This window comes from Musca vetustissima, unplaced genomic scaffold, assembly GCF_032173495.1.
Source record: "Musca vetustissima isolate MV318-11 ecotype Yass unplaced genomic scaffold, APGP_CSIRO_Mvet_v1 utg16949, whole genome shotgun sequence".
In the NCBI taxonomy this organism is placed as follows: domain Eukaryota; kingdom Metazoa; phylum Arthropoda; class Insecta; order Diptera; family Muscidae; genus Musca; species Musca vetustissima.
This window is the reverse complement of record NW_026874055.1, coordinates 137,465-157,957: the sequence shown is the minus strand read 5'-3', so window position 1 is coordinate 157,957 and position 20,493 is coordinate 137,465. Positions and strand designations below refer to the sequence as shown.

General features: G+C 35.6%; 4 protein-coding genes and 1 pseudogene across 4 annotated transcripts; 3 read left to right on the top strand and 2 right to left on the bottom strand.

Moving 5' to 3' along the window:
• Positions 1 to 5: 5 nt before the first annotated feature.
• LOC133330666 (calphotin-like) lies at positions 6 to 407 on the top strand (the record flags this gene model as incomplete). The annotated part of the gene is made up of 1 exon (XM_061539080.1): positions 6 to 407. A coding segment is annotated over one exon (402 nt), but the record flags the coding sequence as incomplete, so codon positions are not given.
• A 3,583-nt stretch (positions 408 to 3,990) lies between these two features.
• Positions 3,991 to 4,356, top strand: LOC133330655 (cuticle protein 70, isoforms A and B-like; annotated as a pseudogene).
• Positions 4,357 to 6,765: 2,409 nt separating this feature from the next.
• LOC133330643 (cuticle protein 38-like) lies at positions 6,766 to 15,176 on the bottom strand. Its single transcript, XM_061539060.1, has 3 exons — positions 15,165 to 15,176; positions 14,721 to 15,095; positions 6,766 to 7,104 (listed from the first exon to the last, which is right to left on the bottom strand). Exons 1-3 carry the CDS (start codon positions 15,174 to 15,176, stop codon positions 6,766 to 6,768), a joined length of 726 nt encoding a protein of 241 aa, XP_061395044.1.
• Positions 7,768 to 8,235, top strand: LOC133330689 (calphotin-like). Its single transcript, XM_061539100.1, has 2 exons — positions 7,768 to 7,779; positions 7,843 to 8,235. The coding sequence occupies exons 1-2, from the start codon at positions 7,768 to 7,770 to the stop codon at positions 8,233 to 8,235; spliced, it is 405 nt and encodes a 134-aa protein (XP_061395084.1).
• Positions 15,177 to 17,825: 2,649 nt separating the features above from the next.
• Positions 17,826 to 18,316, bottom strand: LOC133330701 (cuticle protein 70, isoforms A and B-like). The gene is made up of 2 exons (XM_061539110.1): positions 18,305 to 18,316; positions 17,826 to 18,238 (listed from the first exon to the last, which is right to left on the bottom strand). Exons 1-2 carry the CDS (start codon positions 18,314 to 18,316, stop codon positions 17,861 to 17,863), a joined length of 390 nt encoding a protein of 129 aa, XP_061395094.1. The 3' UTR covers positions 17,826 to 17,860.
• Between the last annotated feature and the right edge of the window lie 2,177 nt (positions 18,317 to 20,493).

Below are 20,493 nucleotides of genomic sequence, written 5' to 3'. Positions count from 1 at the left end.
TGTTCAAATTCGCCGTTGTTCTGTTTGCCATCATTGCCTGTGCTGCTGCCAAGCCCGGTTTGGTTACTCCTTTCGCTTACACCGCTCCAGCTGCTGTTGTTGCTGCCGCTCCTGCACCTTTCGTTACTGCCACCAGTAGCCAATATGTTGCCCGTAACTACAATGGTATTGCCACCGCTCCAGTTGTTGCTCCCGTTGCCACCCCTGTTGTAGCTAAGACTGTTGCCGCTCCCATTGTTGCCAAGACTTTCGCTGCCCCAGTCGCTGCTGCTTACACCACCCCAGTTGCTGCCACTTACTCTGCTCCAGTTGTTGCCAAATACGCTGCCACTTATGCTGCTCCTTTTGCTTACTCTGCACCTTTGACTTATGCCGCTGCTCCAGCTTTCTTTGAATCGATCTTCTGATGACAAATAAACGAAATAATTGACGAGCCATAAAGTATATATATTTTGTTGTTGAATTTTATTACTAAGTTTAACCTGTGGGGTGGGAATGTAAGGGGATGGTTTAACTGTAATTGGTATATTTATCTTAAATCTGATAAACAATAGTTATATCGGAATCTGAATAATCGAAATTGGAGTGACGAAACTCTATTCTGCAAATCATCTTTTAGTTAAAGTATTTTTAAACTTTGTACAGGCTGTATTTATTATTGGCATAAGGACACACCCTATTGATGATAATCGGTTCAGATTTTGATAAAACCTCGGGTAATATTTACCAAATCCTTTATATTAATTTTTTTTTATTTTCTCTAGGACCAAACTTATAATTGACAAACCACAACATTTTACAAATGGATGATAATGTTGTAAATCAGTGTGAAGACAGCATATGCTATATTAACACTAGATTGCCGAAAGCGGTCATTTTGACCGTTTTTCAATTTCAAGTACAGAAACAATTGTGTATATTATGACACAGCTTTTTAAAATTTTGTGACTTTTTGTATCACATAGAACCACGTTTATTATTCATAACACCTGCTTCCTCCCCTCCCCTATATTGCCTAAAATCGGCCATTTGACCTCTTGTGAAATATTTAATAATCAAACTACTTTTATTATTGTATAAAGTAAATTTCTTATATGACCAGATCAGTACAACAACATCGAAACCCGTTTGCTACTCTAGGAACACAAACGGACACACAAATTGGGAAAAATAAATTTTATATTTCCAGTCCATTTCACTCTTAGAGTAAAGACTTCCTCTTTTTCGAACATTTTGTCCGCGCTCTTATTTTTCAAATAGGGAAACTCGAGAGCCCTACCACCCTACTATAGAACTAGAAATCTAGTTCTATAGTAAATTTGGTAGAATATATTAACTTTACTTATTTCCAAAACTAATTCAACAGTTCATGATTCGAGCTCTATAGGTTCAGCCAAAACCATTTTCAAATTTCAGGATTTCAGTCCACCCAAATTCAAAGTTAGTACACATATGTACGAATTTCCCAAACTTCATCGATCTAATCACCTAAATCCAAATTATAACAAATGTAGTACCATTTAGTAGTGGAGAGGGGGTACCTCTGAACAGCGCTCATAAATTCTCGGCTTAAAGTTTTCCGACCAGCAACCTATTTTGCTTATATAGTAATATTGTTCTCTAGCATCGTAAATAACTTTTCCTAGCCTTTTCGGTTGTCGACAAAATGTAGATCAGACAAACGTATGCAAATTTTCAGCACCCTATCTCAATTCCTTCAGAAGATAGTGTAATTACAACAGAAGGACGGACAGACGGACGAATGGAAGTACAGACGGACGGACATAGCTAGATCGTCCTAGAATTTTACCCTGATCAAGAATATATATACTTTATAGGGTCGGAAATGAATATTTCGATGAGTTACAAACGGAATGATAAAATTAATATACCCTCCATACTATGGTGGAGGGTATAAAAATGGGGTTATATGGGGACTACCCCAAAAAGGGGGCGAATATTAATAATTTTTGGTGGAGAGATTTGTTACCATATACGACTACAAAATACCAAATTGCAGCGAATTCGGCTGAAAAACGTGCTCAAGAACCCCAAAATAACGAAAATTGGGGGTACCCTTATATTATTTCTTGTGGAGAGATTTGGAACTTAATAAGAACTAAAAATACTAAATTACAGCCAATTCGGTGGAAAAAAAAAACGATTAAAACACCCAAAATACTAAAAATTAGGAGTTACCGTTATATGGGGACTACCAGAAAAAGTGGACCTATAATAATAATTTTTTGTGAAGACATTTAGTACCCAATAAGAACTCAATGTACCAAATTTCAGCGTATTCGGTTGAAAAACGAGCTCAAGAACCGCAAAATACCGATAATTGGGGGGTACCGTTATATGGGAGATATGCCTAAACGTGGACCGATATATCCCATCTTCAAACTTGACCTGCCTGCAGACAAAAGACAAACCTGTGCCAAATTTCAGCACCCTATATCAATTCCTTCAGAAGATAGGGTAATTACAACAGACCGACGGACGGACAGACGAACGCGGCTAGATCGAATTTACCCGGATCAAGAATATATATACTTTATAGGGACGGAAATGAATATTTCAATGAGTTACAAACGGAATGACAAATGTATAAGGTTTGAAAGCAAGAAATGTTCAAAGGTGCCTCTCCCCTACACATTAGTACGAATTTCCAAAACGTTCTACAACATATCCCAATCCATGCAGCTCCATCTGTTCCTTTAAACTCAAATTATACCAAATTTAGTACCTTTTCGTTTACATCGACCCTACTTCTCAACCTTGATTCATTCCGTTCACATGCTACGAAATTGTAATGAATTTAGTACCTTTTTAGTTCTTTTCGGATACTTATAGTTCGAATTTCCAAAACACTCTTTGTTTCTTCCGCCCTGTACTTCATAAATGACCCAATTCCAAATTTAAAAGCTCCACTTTTACCGATTCGCCAAATATTAGGTTTCTCCAACCTAAGAGATGCATTATTTTTTCGTAAAGTATCGATTAAACAATTTCAGATTTATGCTCGTTGGAAGGGTGACATATCGCAGTAAAAAACAGTATTTTGCTGTTTTTGTTGGAGCATTTAGTTGTGAATTGCAGTGTGTTAAAAATGGAAGTGAACAAAGAGAAAATTCGATACATTTTACAGTTTTTCTTTGACAACAGCAGCTAAAGTGAATGGTGTTTATGGTCCCGATACTGTAACAGGAAATTATGTGTAATTTTGATTTCGTAGATTCCGCTCAGGACTTTTTAATGTTAAATATGCACCTCGCACCGGTAGGCCGGTCGTAGAAAATGTCGATAAAATCGGAGAAATAATCGAAGTTGACCTTTAAAATGGCAACAAACAAAACGGTGCATATTTGGTCCATATCGGACATTCGGAAGCATGTTAAATAAATTCCTATAGTTCATATAAAAATAATGGATTTTTTCCAACCTAATACAAATGGTATTATAATCAATACTTTTCGTGCCGTTCTAGCACGAATTTCCAAAAATCCTACTGACACTTTCGGACTAAGAGTGACTCTTACCTCAAATTTAATAATTCTAGCTTCAGCCGTTTCGTGCGTTGATGGATTGTTAAATCAGTCAGCAATCACTTTACTCTTTTTATTTTAATATATATTATCACGAAAGATGTCTCTAGTAATCGAAGCTAGAATATCAGTCAGCCTGGTTGACTAATTTTACAATCATAATAAGCGTTTATTATCCTATTTATATAAATGGATGCAAATACCCGCAGAAGTGTACTACTCTGTTCTTGACTGGAATTCGAAAAAATCCATTGAAAGGTTTTTTTTTCCAAAATTTCAAGAACAAAAATTACGTTAAATTAATTATGTGATTAATACTTACACAGTAGTACGTAGGATACACATACATATACATACCAACTGAACACAATATGCTAATGTTATAAGTTGAAAGAAACAATAGCCAGCCAAATAAATTTTAAAAAATAATAAATGCTGTACTTTATTTTAGGCCGTTGTCATCTTCGCCATCATTGCCTGTGCTGCTGCCAAGCCTGGTTTGGTTACACCCTTGGCTTACACCGCTCCCGCTGCTGTTGTTGCTGCCGCCCCTGCACCTTTCGTTACTGCCACCAGTAGCCAATATGTTGCCCGTAACTACAATGGTATTGCCACCGCCCCAGTTGTAGCTCCCGTAGCCACCCCTGTTGTAGCCAAAACTGTTGCTGCTCCCATTGTTGCTAAGACTTTCGCCGCCCCAGTTGCTGCCGCTTACTCTGCTCCAGTTGTTGCCAAATACGCTGCCACTTATGCTGCTCCTTTCGCTTACTCTGCACCTTTGACTTATGCCGCTGCTCCAGCTTTCTTTTAAATTGAACTTCTGATGACAAATAAACGAAAAATTTGACGAACCACCAACGTATAAATATTGTCTTTTTAATGTGTATCTATATATGGGCAATATTGCAAATTTTTTAATATTCCATTTTCAAAAAATCAGCCTTTTTGTTTTTGTGGCACATCAATGATTTTTGGTACACATATAGAGAAAAATGTTCTGACTCCGAAACCGTTCGGGATCAAATTTTTGGTTGATGCGCGCAAAAGTTATCGAGGTTTTAATTTTGGACATAAGAAAAAAAATCTTAAAATTACGCCGTTTATTATATTGACCAAAAACGTTGATATATATCTTCCTCCGTAAAATAAGAATATTAATATATTATAATAATCACGATAAAGTTGCACATATTCGCGAAATATGAGAAAAATAAAAAAAAATACCAGATTACATCAATATTTTCATTATATTAATAACATACACACACCTGAAAATTAATTTAAAAATATCTACATAATCTAAACACCATGGTGAATCAAATGATATCAAAATCACACAAGTCCGTGTAGCTGTTTCTAAATCATAGCGACAACAAAACAAGATATTGAGGAAAAATATTTGTTTTTGGTTCGAAAAAATAATGTCATCATACATATTTATTTTTTTTAATTGTATACAAGAAATTTCAGAAAAAAATGTTGGGGTTATTCTGCTATTTTACCCGAATTTCGCCGAAAATTATACATATATAATAATAATCACTTTTTGTGTATAAGTATACGCCTTGCGGATTATATCAAGACCCTTCCGATAAATCTTAGAATTCTATAAATAGGAATAAATCTTAAAATAAAATAATATTATGAAATATACATTTTAAATTGCGTGTAAATCGCGTAATTCTCAAAATCATTTGATGCGCATGCGGTTTCCAGGAAGTACTGAAGTTTATCTTCCAATCCATATATATTTTGCGAAATTTCATTTGACGGCTAAGATGTGCCACGCGTTACATTGAAGTCCCCAAAAAATCGTAAAACGCGAATAATTTCCCAAAACTCCATATGCCATTAACGCGCATCCGATTTCCGTGTGCACCCTAAAAAAATAACTCGAAATAAGAACCATGGATGTGCCAGCACAATCTATTTTTGAGATAAATTGCGTACATCTCTCTTTCGGCTGAAGTTTTTAAAGTTCTCTTTTCGAAAAAGATCAAAATCCGTATGAGGTCTTTTATTGAAGCGGAATTTTTTGCCAAATTTCGTGTTTTTGGAAGGCTAGTTCCCGCCGTTCTAGTAGATGGATTTTCACGAAGAAGATTTTATATCATCCGAAACGTAAAAAACCTTATTGATCGCGGGTACCCATATCATTCAGTTGACAGATCTAAAAATTTGGCCCGAAAAATAGGTTTTTTAGAAATGTCTCCTTACAGGCAACGCCTTTTCGAAAGAACATTGACATGTCATTGAACAAGCATGAATATTTGATCTGGAACCTGCTAAATTTAATAATTCTGGCAAGTTTAGAGTCGTTTGCGTATAATGGAACAAATTAATGTAAATCTGCACCAATTTAAAAAACAGATAACGTCATTCTAGTCTCAATTTGATACGTTTCGTGTCAACCGGTACAACATTTACCTATAATCCATCGAAAATACAAATGGGAGCTATAACTAAATCTTAGCACACATCATTCTATACTCAATTCAGTTCGCTGTGCCAAATTTCGTGCAAATCGAAAGATATCTAGGGACTCTGGTGCATCATTTCTATTAAATCGGACGGAAATATATATAATTGAGTTGTATCTGAATCTGAACCGATTTTAACGAAACTTAGCACACATCGTTGTAGACTTTTTTCAAAATGATATGCCAAATTTCGTGCAAATCGAAAGATATATAGGGGCTTTGGCCCGCCATTTACATAAAATCGGACGAAAATATATATGGGAGCTATATCTAAATATAAACCGGCATTCCCCAATTTCCATAGGGTTCGTCTTTGGCCAAACAAATAAGCTGTACAAAATTTCATCCAAATCGGATTATAAATGCGACCTGTACTTTGTTTACAATTTAACACCAACAGACGGACATACATAAATCGACTCAGAAAGTGATTCTATGCATATTCTCAAAAGAACCATGTGTCTATCTCCTTTCCTTTAATTTTCTAGCCAATTCCAGAAGACATAAGTCCATGTAAAGATCTCGAACGATCGATAACGACGTTTTTACCTGCTACTGTTAGCTATTGATATTGGAATAAACGGGGTCACCATTTGGTATATCGACAAATAGAAATATATGACTTAGAAGATCCGAGTTGTTCATTATGAAAAGACAATTAAGTTCTTCAATTGAGTTTTCACTTAAACATATGATTTATTTATTTTTTAATTTCGAGATCATTTCCAATGGTTTTGGTTTTACAAGAAAACAGGGGCTGGGGCAGCAGCATAAGTCAAAGGAGCGGAGTAGCCGAAAGGAGCAGCATATGTGGCGGCGTATTTGGCTACCACAGGGGCAGAGTAAGCAGCAGCAACAGGGGTGGTGTAGGCAGCAGCGACTGGGGCAGCGAAAGTCTTGGCAACAACAGGGGCGGTGGCAATACCATTGTAGTTACGGGCAACATATTGGCTACTGGTAGCAGTAACGAAAGGTGCAGGAGCGGCAGCAACAACAGCAGCTGGAGCGGTATAAGCCAAGGGTGTAACCAAACCTGGCTTGGCAGCAGCACAGGCAATGATGGCGAAAAGGACAACGGCCTACAAAAAGGATTAAAATTTTGTGATTTATTTTCAATCCTCAATTTTATTCCTGCGTTCTAATACTTACTAATTTGAACATATTGATTTAGTTGTAGTATGTGATTGTTCCGATATGTAATCAAATTATTTATAGGTAAAAATAACCTCTTCAGATGTGCCGTTATTTTATTCAAATATTTTAGTCCATTTCCATGAAAAAAGAATAAACATTAAATAAATACATAAACTACATTCTAGCAAGAATCACCCTTAAGGCTACCGTTTATTTTTAGGGGAAGTCTCAATGTCTCAATTAAGTGAATCACGACGCACACAACAAAATTTCAATTGGTGTAGCTCTTTAACCAACAGAATATTAAATTAACCAGCTCGTATTAATATTACGAATGCCGTACATAACAGCTTTGTTTACGTTAAATGGCTACTTGTATTTACCACCATCAACATACTAACAAACAATTTTAAAATAATAATAAAGTACTCAGTTTATTGATCATTAAAAAAAAGAAAAATTCAAGAACATTTTTGAAGGGCAGACCAAAAATACGGGGCCATTTTTATTAGTTGACTGTCCATACTATAAATATGAACAAAGTAATTGTAATGCCATCAGTTATCACTCACTTGAAGTCCAAAACACACACAAACCTAAAAACCAAAATGTTCAAATTCGTAAGTAGTTTTAATTTTTAAAAAAGGAACATAATTTATGCTTAACCAATATTTTTGTTACAGGCTGTTGTCCTTTTCGCCATGATTGCTTGCGCTGCTTCCAAGCCTGGTTTGGTTACTCCTTTGGCTTACACCGCCCCCGCAGCTGTTGTTGCTGCTGCCCCAGCTCCATTTGTGACTGCCACCAGCAGTCAGTATGTTGCCCGTAACTACAATGGAATTGCCACTGCTCCAATTGTTGCTCCCGTCGCTGCCCCTGTTGTAGCCAAGACTGTTGCCGCTCCCATTGTTGCCAAGACTTTTGCTGCCCCAGTCGCTGCTGCTTACACCACCCCTGTTGCCGCTGCCTACTCAGCTCCAGTTGTTGCCAAATACGCTGCCACTTATGCTGCTCCCTTTGCTTACTCTGCACCTTTGACTTATGCCGCTGCTGCTCCAGCTCCTGTCTTCTTGTAAATTCTTTCGACTTCAATGTGTTCGATCTGTTCCGAAATAAACTATTAATTTATTAAAGATGTCAAATTTGTTTCAATATTTTTCAGGGGCATGGGTTATAAATAATTATTTATAACCCCTGGGTTATAGGAGTAGTTTTATTTTTAATAATTGGGGATTATATGCGAGTTTTTTTCTTTTTTTTTTTTTGAATAATTAAGCAAAATGGCGTGTTCTTTTCGAATAATTAGGTACTAAAGAGTTTAGTTTTTAAATACTTTTCCAAGGACTGTAGATTTGTATTCCCTTGGGAGGATGTTACAAGTCTGTGTAACCCCAGAGATTTTGTAACACGGCCAATTGTTATATTATATTTCACCTAGACCAATATTTTAGTATACCGATAATACCACTGTCTGAATCGATATAGACATGTAGGTCTATATATAATTCTTCGTAAAGAGCAACCCAATTGCCGTGAAATTTTGAAGCCCGGTTCTGGCAAAAATTTGATAATGATAGGTTAATATTTAGCAAATGAATTGGATTTCTGGTCGTACTAGAGGCCACAATTATGACCCCAACATCACAACCTTTTACATAGGTCCACCTTTTGGTGTGGATCCCCCCCCCCCAACTTTGGCCGATTTGGACGCGTTTTTCATCTGGATTGGTTGTAATTTAGCACTTGGGTTCTATTTGAATCGTACATCTCCGTACTGAAATTATTAATATTGGCCTATGTTTTAGGGTAGCCCCCATATAACACAATATTCGGTATTTTGGACACACTTTTCACCCGAATTGGGTGCAATTTTTTATTTAAAGTTTTCATTGGGTGTCAAATTTCACTACAAAAAATTACAATTATTGACTTAAGTTTCAGGGTAGCCCCCATATAACGGTAACCCCAATAAGCGGGATTTTTGGAGTTTTGGACATGTTTTTCAAATGCTGTAATTTGGTATTTTGGGGTCTAATTGTACCGCACATCCTTGTATAACAATTATTAATATTGAACTAGGTTGGTATTTTGGAAATTTTTGGACACGTTTTTTTTTTAACAGAATTAACTGTAATCTACCAAAGTATAAATATCGGTCTAAGTTTTGGTATATAATGGTGGTGCTACTATTAGTTACTTTGAGCATTAAAATCATATTTTTCTCAGGTATTTTTCAGTATTTAAAAGGTACTATCATAACATGATTTTTCTCCTAGGAACCCTATTTTAATTTTAAATATTTTGAATGTCATCCTCAACGGAATACCATATTGCGGGGCAAATAGACCAAAAATATTGAGTGTAAAATTACAAACTTTACATCTTATGGCCTAAATTTGTAAGATGAGCTTTGGACTTTTAATCCAATAACAAATCGGTTGAAAAGTTCATATCCGAACTGGATGGACATGTCAAAAGATGTTTAATTGGCCCTCATATTAAAGTATTGTCTAGTATTACTATAGATCCGCAGAAGTCACAGTACAATGATAGTTATGTATATTGTATTTTAAAAGTCTAGTCATCTATATATGGGCAATATTGCCAATTTTTTAACATAGCTGAAGCGGAGGTTCACCCCTTTATAACTCGGGAATTACTTAAGTATATGAAAACAAGTGAATAGTTTTGGGTTAATTGGTCTGTCGTGGCAAACTGCTCATGGTATTGACCTCCAAACGTTATTCTGGTGGAAGCTGTGTCTACTTTAATGTAAAAAATGTGTAAAAACAGGTTGAGGCGAACCAGTTTTTTTATGTTCTCTATCGATTTGTGATTAAGCCACTCATTTCACTGTCTTCGTGTCAAAGTAAAACTAGAAGCCAACAAAATGAGGACTACGCCCCTTATGTATCATTTTTCAAAATTGTAACTGCATCTACCTTTAAATGATGCTGACATTTTGAAGCTCGATTTTGAGTGTTTTTTGAATTTTACTTCTAGCTTTAAAACGCAAACAGGAATTTCTAAAAGTCGATTATAAGATTATTGTAGTCGCGAATCTGCGTAATTTGATATGTATTTTGTGTATGTAGTATGCACAGCTTCAGAGTAATATTCATCCGAAGGTGCGAATTTTGTGCGATCAAACTTCTAAAAAACCTATTTTTCGGGCCAAATTTTTAGATCTGTCAACTGAATGATATGGGTACCCGCAATCAATAAGGTTATTTACGTTTCGGATGATATAAAATCTTCTTCGTGAAAATCCATCTACTAGAACGGCGGGAACTGGCCTTCCAAAAACACGAAATTTGGCAAAAATTTTTTTTGAAAATATCGCGGATTTATTTGCGTTTTCTGTGTATCATTTCCGCTATTTTGCTTCAATATATGATACGGATTTTTTGCGGATGTTTATTCCGAGCCTTGAAATCGGTATAGATCGCACACCGGAATCGGATATATGGAGTTTTCGCAAATTATTCGCGTTTTACGATTTTTTGGGTACTTCAATGTAACGTGTGGCACATCTTAGCCCGTCAAATGAAATTTCGCAAAATATATATGGATTGGAAGATAAACAGCACCTCACAAATGTGACATATTTTCCGAATTCTATACTTCGTATACTTAGTATTATTATTATATATGCCAATTTTTTCGGCGAAGTACAGCTATTGTCCAGATTCCTTCGGCTTTTTTTGCGGAGTTTATTCCGTCTATAGATCAGCACCTCACAGTGACATCGAAAATAACACAAAAAAATTAAGTTTTCGGTCCACTTCATTCCAAAATTATTATCTGATCATCACCGAAAATTATAGGCGTTGTCCTTGACCATAACTGGAACCTCATGGAACATTTCAAAGCGATCAGCGCTATATTTCCGCCCTCTAGTGTGGTAATGGTTAATAAATAATATATTGATGTTCGTCTTTCAATGTGGCCTAAAGATCGACACGAAAAAAACACAAAAAATTAAGTTTTCGGTCCACTTCATTCCAAAATTATTATCTGATCATCACCGAAAATTATAGGCGTTGTCCTTGACCATAACTGGAACCTCATGGAACATTTCAAAGCGATCAGCGCTATATTTCCGCCCTCCAGTATGGTAATGGGTTACTAAATAATATACGTATACGGAGATACCTGTAAATATTTGGGTGTAACTCCCACATCCGAGCACATACAACAATATAATTGGTATTAATTTAAAGGTCAACCACTCCTCTTGGATATAAAATCAACTTCTCGGGTCTATGTCCATCAGGGACAAATATATACGCTATAGAATAAAAATTTTGTAATTTTTCACACAAAAGTCAGGGTCCATTTGACCCGCTAAATATTGACCGATCTTTATGAAAACAGGCATGCTTATTCTTTGGCCCGATCCACTACTCCATGCAAAATTTCAAGATGTTCGAGCCAATATTGCGGCCTCTGGAGCCACCAGAAAAACCGACAAAAATTTAGTATTTGGTCCATTTCATCCCCTAAATATTAACAGATCTTTCCCAAAAACAATAGGGGTCTTCATTGGCCAGAACCCATCCTACATGCAAAATTTCGTGAAGTTTGGTCCATAACTGTGGCCTGTATCGTGTTTACAAATTATAATGGACAGACGGACGGACGGACGGACGGACGGACACACATGTCTAGATCGACTCAGCTAGTCGAGATATGACGATCGGTATACTTAAAGGTGGGTCTACGACCAATTTTGAAAATGGAATATTAAAAAATTGGCAATATTGCCCATATATAAAATAGAAAAAAATTTGTTTGTTTGTATGTTACCGATAGACGCCGAAACCACTGAACAGAACTTAAGGGGACCCCCCCCCATTCTCGGGGTCAAAACCATTGAACAGATTTTAATAAAATGTTCACAGGGCATCAAGCGATCCCATTGAAGTAACATAGTTTAGTTAAAATTTTAAAATCCGCCTGGATGAGGAGTTATAGCATCAAAAGTAATCATATGTACATACTATGTATGTTTATTTCAAATAATGTATGTATATTTGTATGTTCATTTTTTAAGATAGGTTACATGTAGCGACTTGAAAATTTAGTTGAATAACATGGAAGCAAATACGCTTCTTCCGATGAGAATACATTTTGGAACAATGATGATATATGTAAGTAAGATAGGCAAGATAAACTTCGAAAATTCCGCGATGACGAGGAATTAAAGCATCAACAGTAATCATACCACTGAGCTAATATTAATTTTCTATGCATATATTTGAATATCTTAAATAAATCGGCTCATACAAATTTGTATGATACGCAGATAATTACATACTAATCTTAAGTGACCAGGAATTAACAAAATTGGTCCAAATCGATAATGTTCGACTCATAATTTTTGGTCCTTTTATGTTATTATCAGTAATGATAAAAACCACCAGTTCAATAATTCCGCTAACATCTGCTGTTTTTCATCTCTCCATTATCTACATATTGGAATAAAATTTGTGTAAAATGAAAAAATTTTGACATTTTAATTATTCCATTTTGTCAATTTGTGAAAAAAATAAAAATTGGATTTTTTAATTTTAAAAATTCAAATACAATTAAAGAAAAATACTATGAATTCAATATGGGAGATATCCAAAAGAGAAATGCTGATTGTGGAATAAAAGTTATAAAAGTCCGAAATCTGTAGTGGCTTATCATTATAGCTGATATATTTCGAGGATGTATAGAGGCAATGACTAAGTCAAATGACACAAATCCTATCTTCGGACTTGATCATGATTTCTTAAGAATAACAATACTATATCTAGGTTCTGTAAACATATTATGCTGTGATAATGCATTATTGTGAATTTTTTCTTGGCAATGAAACAATTAAAAAACACACAACTCAAATTTAAGAAGGATCATACTCAGGTATACAAGCGATGTTAATCGAAGTGAGAAAGGGATCCCAATCATATCATGGGGAAATAATTGAGAATACAGACATAAAAAATTGCTGTAATGTAAATGAAGGATTTTAGTGGTCTTGGAACGATTAATGAGAAATATATAAATATTGGAGAAAATATATTTGTGTATGGTACTATTACAACTGATTAGAGAAGAAAATCAAATGTACTAGTATTGTATATCTGGTGAATAAAACATTTCATTTCAGAAATTTTTCAATATGGATAATTTGTATACCCTACACAACTATGTTGTCAGGGTATTATAGCTTTGTGCAGCCCCAAAAGTTTATAACGCCGCTAAATATTGGTCCTAGACCCACCATTAAGTATATCGATCGTCATATCTCGACTAGCTGAGTCGATCTAGACATGAGTGTCTGTCCGTCCGTCTGTCCATTATAATTTGTAAACACGATACAGGCCACAGTTATGGGCCAATCTTCATGTAGAATGGGTTCTGGCCAATGAAAACCCCTATTGTTTTTGGAAAAGATTGGTTAATATTTAGGGGATGAAATGGACCAAAAACTTTATTTTTGCCTGATTTTCTGGTCACTCTAGAGGCCGCAATTATGGCCCAAACACCGCGAATTTTTGCATGGAGAAGGGGATCGGGCCAAAGAATAAGCATGCCTGTTTTGATAAAGATCGTTCAATATTTAGCGAGTCAAATGAACCTTGACTTTTGTGTGAAAAATTACAAAATTTGTATTCTATGGCGTATAAATTTGCCCCTGAAGGACCTAGACCCAAAAAGTTGATAGTATCTTCAAGAGGAGTTGTTGACCTTTAAATTGATACCAATTATATGGTCGTATGTGCTCAGATGTGGGAGCTACACTTAAATATTTACAGGTGCTTACGTATTCAGACATTATTTAGTAACCCAAAACCACACTAGAGGGCGGAAATATAGCGCTGATCGCTTTAAAAATTTCCACGAGATTCCAGTTATGGTCAAGAACAACGCCTATAACTCTCGGTGATGATCAGATAATAATTTTGGGATGAAGTGGACCGAAAACTTAACATTTTGTGTTTTTTTATTATTATTATTTTTTTTTTTTGAGTTGATCTTTAGGCCACAATTGAAATCCCAACACCACAACATAACCCACGATAAAGAGAATCTGGACAATCGTCTACTGAATATTAGTAATATTTGTTGACCTTTAGTCAGGTTTCAAGAGGGTGCAAATAACGCAAAGTTAGATTTTCGCATAATTTTCGGTACGTTTTAGATTCTTTTTTTTCAAATTTCAAACCGAGTGTTTGCAATTTGAAACATTAATTTTTCAGAATATATACAGCAATAACATAGTCCCCATGTAAAGGCCCTGGACGATTAAAGGAATTTTGAAAATACAGAATCGGCTCGGCCGAATTGATAGACGTTTTTACTTGTTCCAGGTCGCTGCCAACAACAACTCATGGTTATACCTGAAATTTATATAGAAGTCCTCGAATAAAAATGACATAATGACATTTAAGATTAGAAGTAGAGGTTACAGAAAAACAAGTAAATTTTAGTTTTAATAAATTATTTCTTTTTTATTTCGAGTCATTGATTTGATCGTTTCAGTTGATACATTTTACAAGAAGATTGGTGCTGGAGCAGCGGCGGCATAAGTCAAAGGAGCAGAGTAGGTGAAAGGAGCAGCATAAGTGGCAGCGTATTTGGCTACAACAGGAGCAGTGTAGGCAGCAGCAACTGGGGTGGTGTAGGCAGCAGCGACTGGGGCAGCGAAAGTCTTGGCAACAATGGGAGCGGCAACAGTCTTGGCTACAACAGGGGCGGCAACGGGAGCAACAACTGGAGCTGTAGCAATACCATTGTAGTTACGGGCAACATATTGGCTGCTTGTGGCAGTAACGAAGGGTGCTGGGGCGGCAGCAACAACAGCAGCTGGTGCAGTGTAGGCCAATGGGGTAACCAAACCAGGCTTGGCGGCAGCGCAAGCAAACATGGCGAAAAGGACAACGGCCTAAAAATGAATGATCAGATCATTATTAATAATTGTTTGATTTTATTTAAAATGGCGATTTCAACTTACGAATTTGAACATTTTGTTAGGTGTTTGGATTTGCTTTAGTCTTCAAGTAATTGATAACTGATAGTAGCCTCAGCTTTTGATTTCTTATTTATAGCAAAAAATTGTCGAAGGTCCAAACCGTTCTTTGTTTTTTTTTAATATTTTTCCGTTGAGATACCCTTCAAAAATGTTCTTGAAAATTTTATTATGGTCAAATATTTAATTTCAATTTTCCATAGTACTTCTGTGTTTGCCTCTGTTGAAGTCGTTGTTGTCCATAATCAAAACAAATGACGCCATTGTGAGCTGAATACTTAATAGGTTCATTTTAAGACCTACACCAATTTGTTAGATATTGTGATTCACACATACCACCCATATTGAATGTGTTGATAGGAATTAGTTTTAGGTTGTACGTTAAATAGTACAATCGTAATGAACAAAATTGAAATATTTTTAATTGACACCCAACTTTTAATGGAGATGTTTGAGAATAAATGAGAATATATACCCTACACAACTATGTTGTCAGGATATTATAGTTTTATGTGACCCCAAGCGTTTGTAACTCCACGAAATATTGGTCCTAGACCCACCTTTTAATATAGCTGAGAAGGAAACAGATCCGATAAGTGGATGGTACATCCAAGAGGAGTTTTTGACCTTTAATTTGATGCTAATTACAGTTAAGTATCTACTAGGATGTAGCAGTAATGTTTAAATCTCCTCATATTCTGATATTATTTAGTAACCCATTACCAAACAATAAGGGCGGAATATAGCGCTGATTGTTATGGAATTTTTCATGAAGTTCCTGTCGGGATCAAGGTAGGGGGGATGTGGATATAGGGGAAAATGTGAATCTTACGATTTAAATTTCAGGGTGAGAAAGATAAGATCGCAAAGTATTGCTCAGGCTCGGAAAATAGATCCGCATCTCAGTCACATCTCCATGGTAGTTGTGTAGGATTTCATATGGTTGTCCCGTCCGACTATACTGCTTCGCTCACTGGTTTATTTAACCCTTTCAGTGTTATTGTCGAATATATTCGATATTTAAAATTACTCTCTTTGTTTGCGATTTTTCGGTTATCCTATGTGCCGTTACAATTGATGTTTATGTTTTTGCTAAAAGACACACAAAATTGTCCGAGGATTAAAATAAAAATTGTTTTTTTTTTTTCTAAACTATGTGCCTTTATATGATCTTAAATACAAAATTTAAGATTTTTATTCCGACAAAAATTTGTTTTGACACAGAAAGAGTTAATGACGTTGTTGTAATATTAATAAAACTACAAAGGATAGAAACGGTGTAATAAAACTACAAAGGATAGAAACGATATCCTCCACATCTTCGAAGCTTATAATAACCTACAATAAATTTTAAACCGAGTCTGAAAATGTTCATAGAGTCGATCGGACAAACGTAGTGAATTTGGCTAACCTCAGACATCGATCGAAATTATTTAAAGCGACTTCAATAAATAAGTCGGACGAGGCCGACTATATGCTACCCTTCACCACTTTGGGTATATTCGACAGATGAATCCTAACAGAAATCGCATTTTAAAGGACCAGTAAAATGAAATTGGATCAATAAGCATGTCATTTCATTTGGTCAGATATATAAGCTATATCTAAAACTGAACCGATTTCAGGAAACTTAATACACATCATTCTACACCTAATTCATTACGCAGTGCCAAATTTCTTGCAAACCGGAAGCTATTAAGGGACTTTGGTACACCATTTACCTCAAAAGGGACGAAAATATATATGGGAGCTATATCTAAGTCTGAACCGATTTCCACGAAACATAGCTCACATCATTCTACACCTTATTCATTACGCTGTGCCAAATTTCGTGCAAACCGAAAGATATTAAGGGTCTATGGTACACCATTTACCTTAAATCGGAAGAAAATATATATGGGAGCTATATCTAAATCTGAACCGATTTCCACGAAACTTAACACACATCATTCTACACCTAATTCATTAAACTGTGCCAATTTTTGTGCAAATCGAAAGATATTAGGGGTCTTCGGTGCACCATTTACATTAAATCGAACGAAAATGTATATGGGAGCTAAATCTAAATCTGAACCGATTTTCAGGAAACTTAACACACATCATGTCTGAAATCTCAAAGCAATAATTGCGGTTACCGTTATATTGGGTCTATACATTGTTGATAATTTTTCGTAGGAGAGATGAAAAACTGTAAATAATGCCCGATTTGATTCAGAAATGAGGTGAACCGTTATATAAGGTCTCCCAACTGACATTGAAAATACTAAATATTGTCAATTTTTGTTTATGATCAATAAATTTACTCCTGAACAATTTGTAATCTCATATGAAGCATATTGAGTTCCGACTAGTTTCCAACTTTGTTTAATATAATATTTTGGGAACTCATAAATCTCGGAATGAATCTGACTGAACCGAAAACCTTTAAAAAATTAAAATGTAACAATAGTAGTTATTTCGAGAGTGCCGAATTTGATATACCACCCATCGGGAAATATATAAAATTGAGTGATATAATGTTGCACAGATTTAAAATGTATATAATATATACCTACCTATGTATCCAGTTCATCATCACGATAATAATTACAAACATATATAGTTTCAATATTAGTTTAGTATAGTTTTTTTCTTAGATGGTATTATTTTCTTATATCGTATTTAATGCAGTCTCAAAGTTTTTAAAACAAAACTGGGGCTGGAGCAGCAGCATAAGTCAAGGGAGCAGAGTAAGCGAAAGGAGCAGCATAGGTGGCGGCGTATTTGGCAACAACTGGGGCAGAGTAAGCAGCGGCAACTGGCGTGGTGTAAGCAGCAGCGACTGGGGCAGCGAAAGTCTTGGCAACAATTGGAGCAGCAACAGTCTTAGCGACAACGGGAGCAACAACTGGGGCAGTAGCAATACCATTGTAGTTACGGGCAACATATTGGCTACTGGTGGCAGTTACATAGGGAGCTGGGGCAGCAGCAACAACAGCAGCTGGTGCGGTATAAGCCAAAGGAGTTACCAAACCAGGCTTGGCAGCAGCACAGGCAATCATGGCGAAGATAACAACGGCCTACAAAAGGCGAAGAAGATATTTTAACAATTCATTCCAATAAAATTTCCAAAAAGTTAAACTTACGAATTTGAACATGTTGATAATTTGTGGTTTGTAGCGATTACTGAGAGAACACAAGAGTATCTGATACCATTTTCAGAAATGATCAACATTATTTATAGTTGAAATTTGGATTTCGAATTATTGCTGTCATGTTTAATTTAAATATTTTACTTTACTTTTTGTTTACACTAGTTGTACGTAGAAAACATTTTTCTATTTGAAGCAATCAAATATCTTCAATTAGTATTCAAATCACAGAATTTGGAGTATTGTACATCGTTACTGTAAATGCACCATTCCAACGAAAAGTTAAATTGCTGTTGAGCATATTTGTTGATAATTATATACAATTTTTCACATAAAGCATATACGTAGAAAGGCTTTCTAAATCGATCTATGTATATTCATAAAAAAAAATGATCACAATTGATTAGAAAGATTACGGAAGGACCACGATATTTCTTATAACGAAATTTCGGTGCCTGTTTCTTAATGGTCTTGGGAGCATTTTATAGCGACGGAATGCTTTATTTGGCATTTCCTAGTTGTCGAATTAATTCAATGGAGTACGTTCAAGTACTGGAAGACAAATTATTGTCATTTTGGAAAAGCAGCAACAATGAAGGACTCGTTTTTCTTTAGGACAACGCGTCAGTTCATAAAAGTCGCCATACTCAATAATGGTTAAAATAAAAAAATATTCAAAATTCTAACCAGAATCAAATCGAGAACATATGCGGAAAACCCCCAATTTCAAACTGTTTTTATTCTCAAAGTTACTTCTTTTGGGGTTAAAAACAATGAATGGCGGTCAATCGATGATCATTTTGTGAAAAAAAATTTGATAGGCAGTATGATGGATAGAATTTTTTAACATATTCAACATAAGGGAAGCTCTACACATTATTGATTACAATTATTTTATTTTATTTATGTTTAAAAATAATAAATGTATCTAATTTTGTAAAAGTGTGCAGAATTAGGCGAAAGCATAAAGACTAAATGAATTATTTTTGTTGAATATCTAATATGTGTTTTTGATCATTATACCCTACACAACTATGTTGTCAGGGTATTATAGCTTTGTGCAGCTCCAAAAGTTTGTAACGCCTCGAAATATTGGTCCTAGACCCACCTTTAAGTATACCGATCGTCATATTTCGACTAGCTGAGTCGATCTAGACATGTGTGTCCGTCCGTCCGTCTGTCCATTATAATTTGTAAACACGATACGGGCCACAGTTATGGACCAATCTTCACGAAATTTTGCATGTAGAATGGGTTGTGGCCAATGAAGTGCCCTATAGTGGAAAAGATCGGTTAATATTTAGGGGATGAAATGGACCAAAAACTTTATTTTTATCGGTTTTTCTGGTCGCTCCTGAGGCCGCAATTATGGCCCAAACACCTCGAATTTTTGCATGGAGAAGTGGATCGGGCCAAAAAAGAAGCATGCTTGTTTTGATAAAGATCGGTCAATATTTAGCGGGTCAAATCAACCCTGACTTTTGTGTGAATAATGACAAAATTTGTATTCTATGGCGTATATATTTGCCCCTAAAGGACCAAGACCCGAGAAGTTTATATTGTGTTCAAGAAGAGGACCGAAAACTTAACTTTTTGTGTTTTTTTTTTACTCAATCTATAGGCCACAATTGAAAGCCCAACATCACAACATAAACCACGGTAACGAGAATCTGGACAAGTACAGCCCTCGTCTACTGAATATTGCTAATATTTGTTGACCTTTAGTCGGGTATCAAGAGGCTGCAAATAACAAAATGTTAGATTTTCGTGGAAGTTGTGTAGGGTATTATATGGTCGGCCCCGTCCGATAATACTGCTCCGCTCACTGGTTTTTATTTTGTACAATAACATAATGGGTCCATTTTATTTCTCAACTAACATACCAATTGAATTAAAAGTGTGTCTATAGTTCTGACACGCAGTGTATATATATTTTGCAATATGTTTTACTTTACATGGAACCGGAGTTCTAAATGACAGCCATTGCAAAGGCGGCAAAAACCTCAAAATACCGAAATTTGGTTTAAAAACGTACCCATGGTTACCAAAATATCCAAATACCGTTATATAAGTTAAACTCAATAATATGGGCTAATATGAATAATTTTTGATAAGAAATTTTCGATGACCGGCCAACTTTGATAATTTCTCTGACTTTTATCGACATTTTCGACAACCGGCCT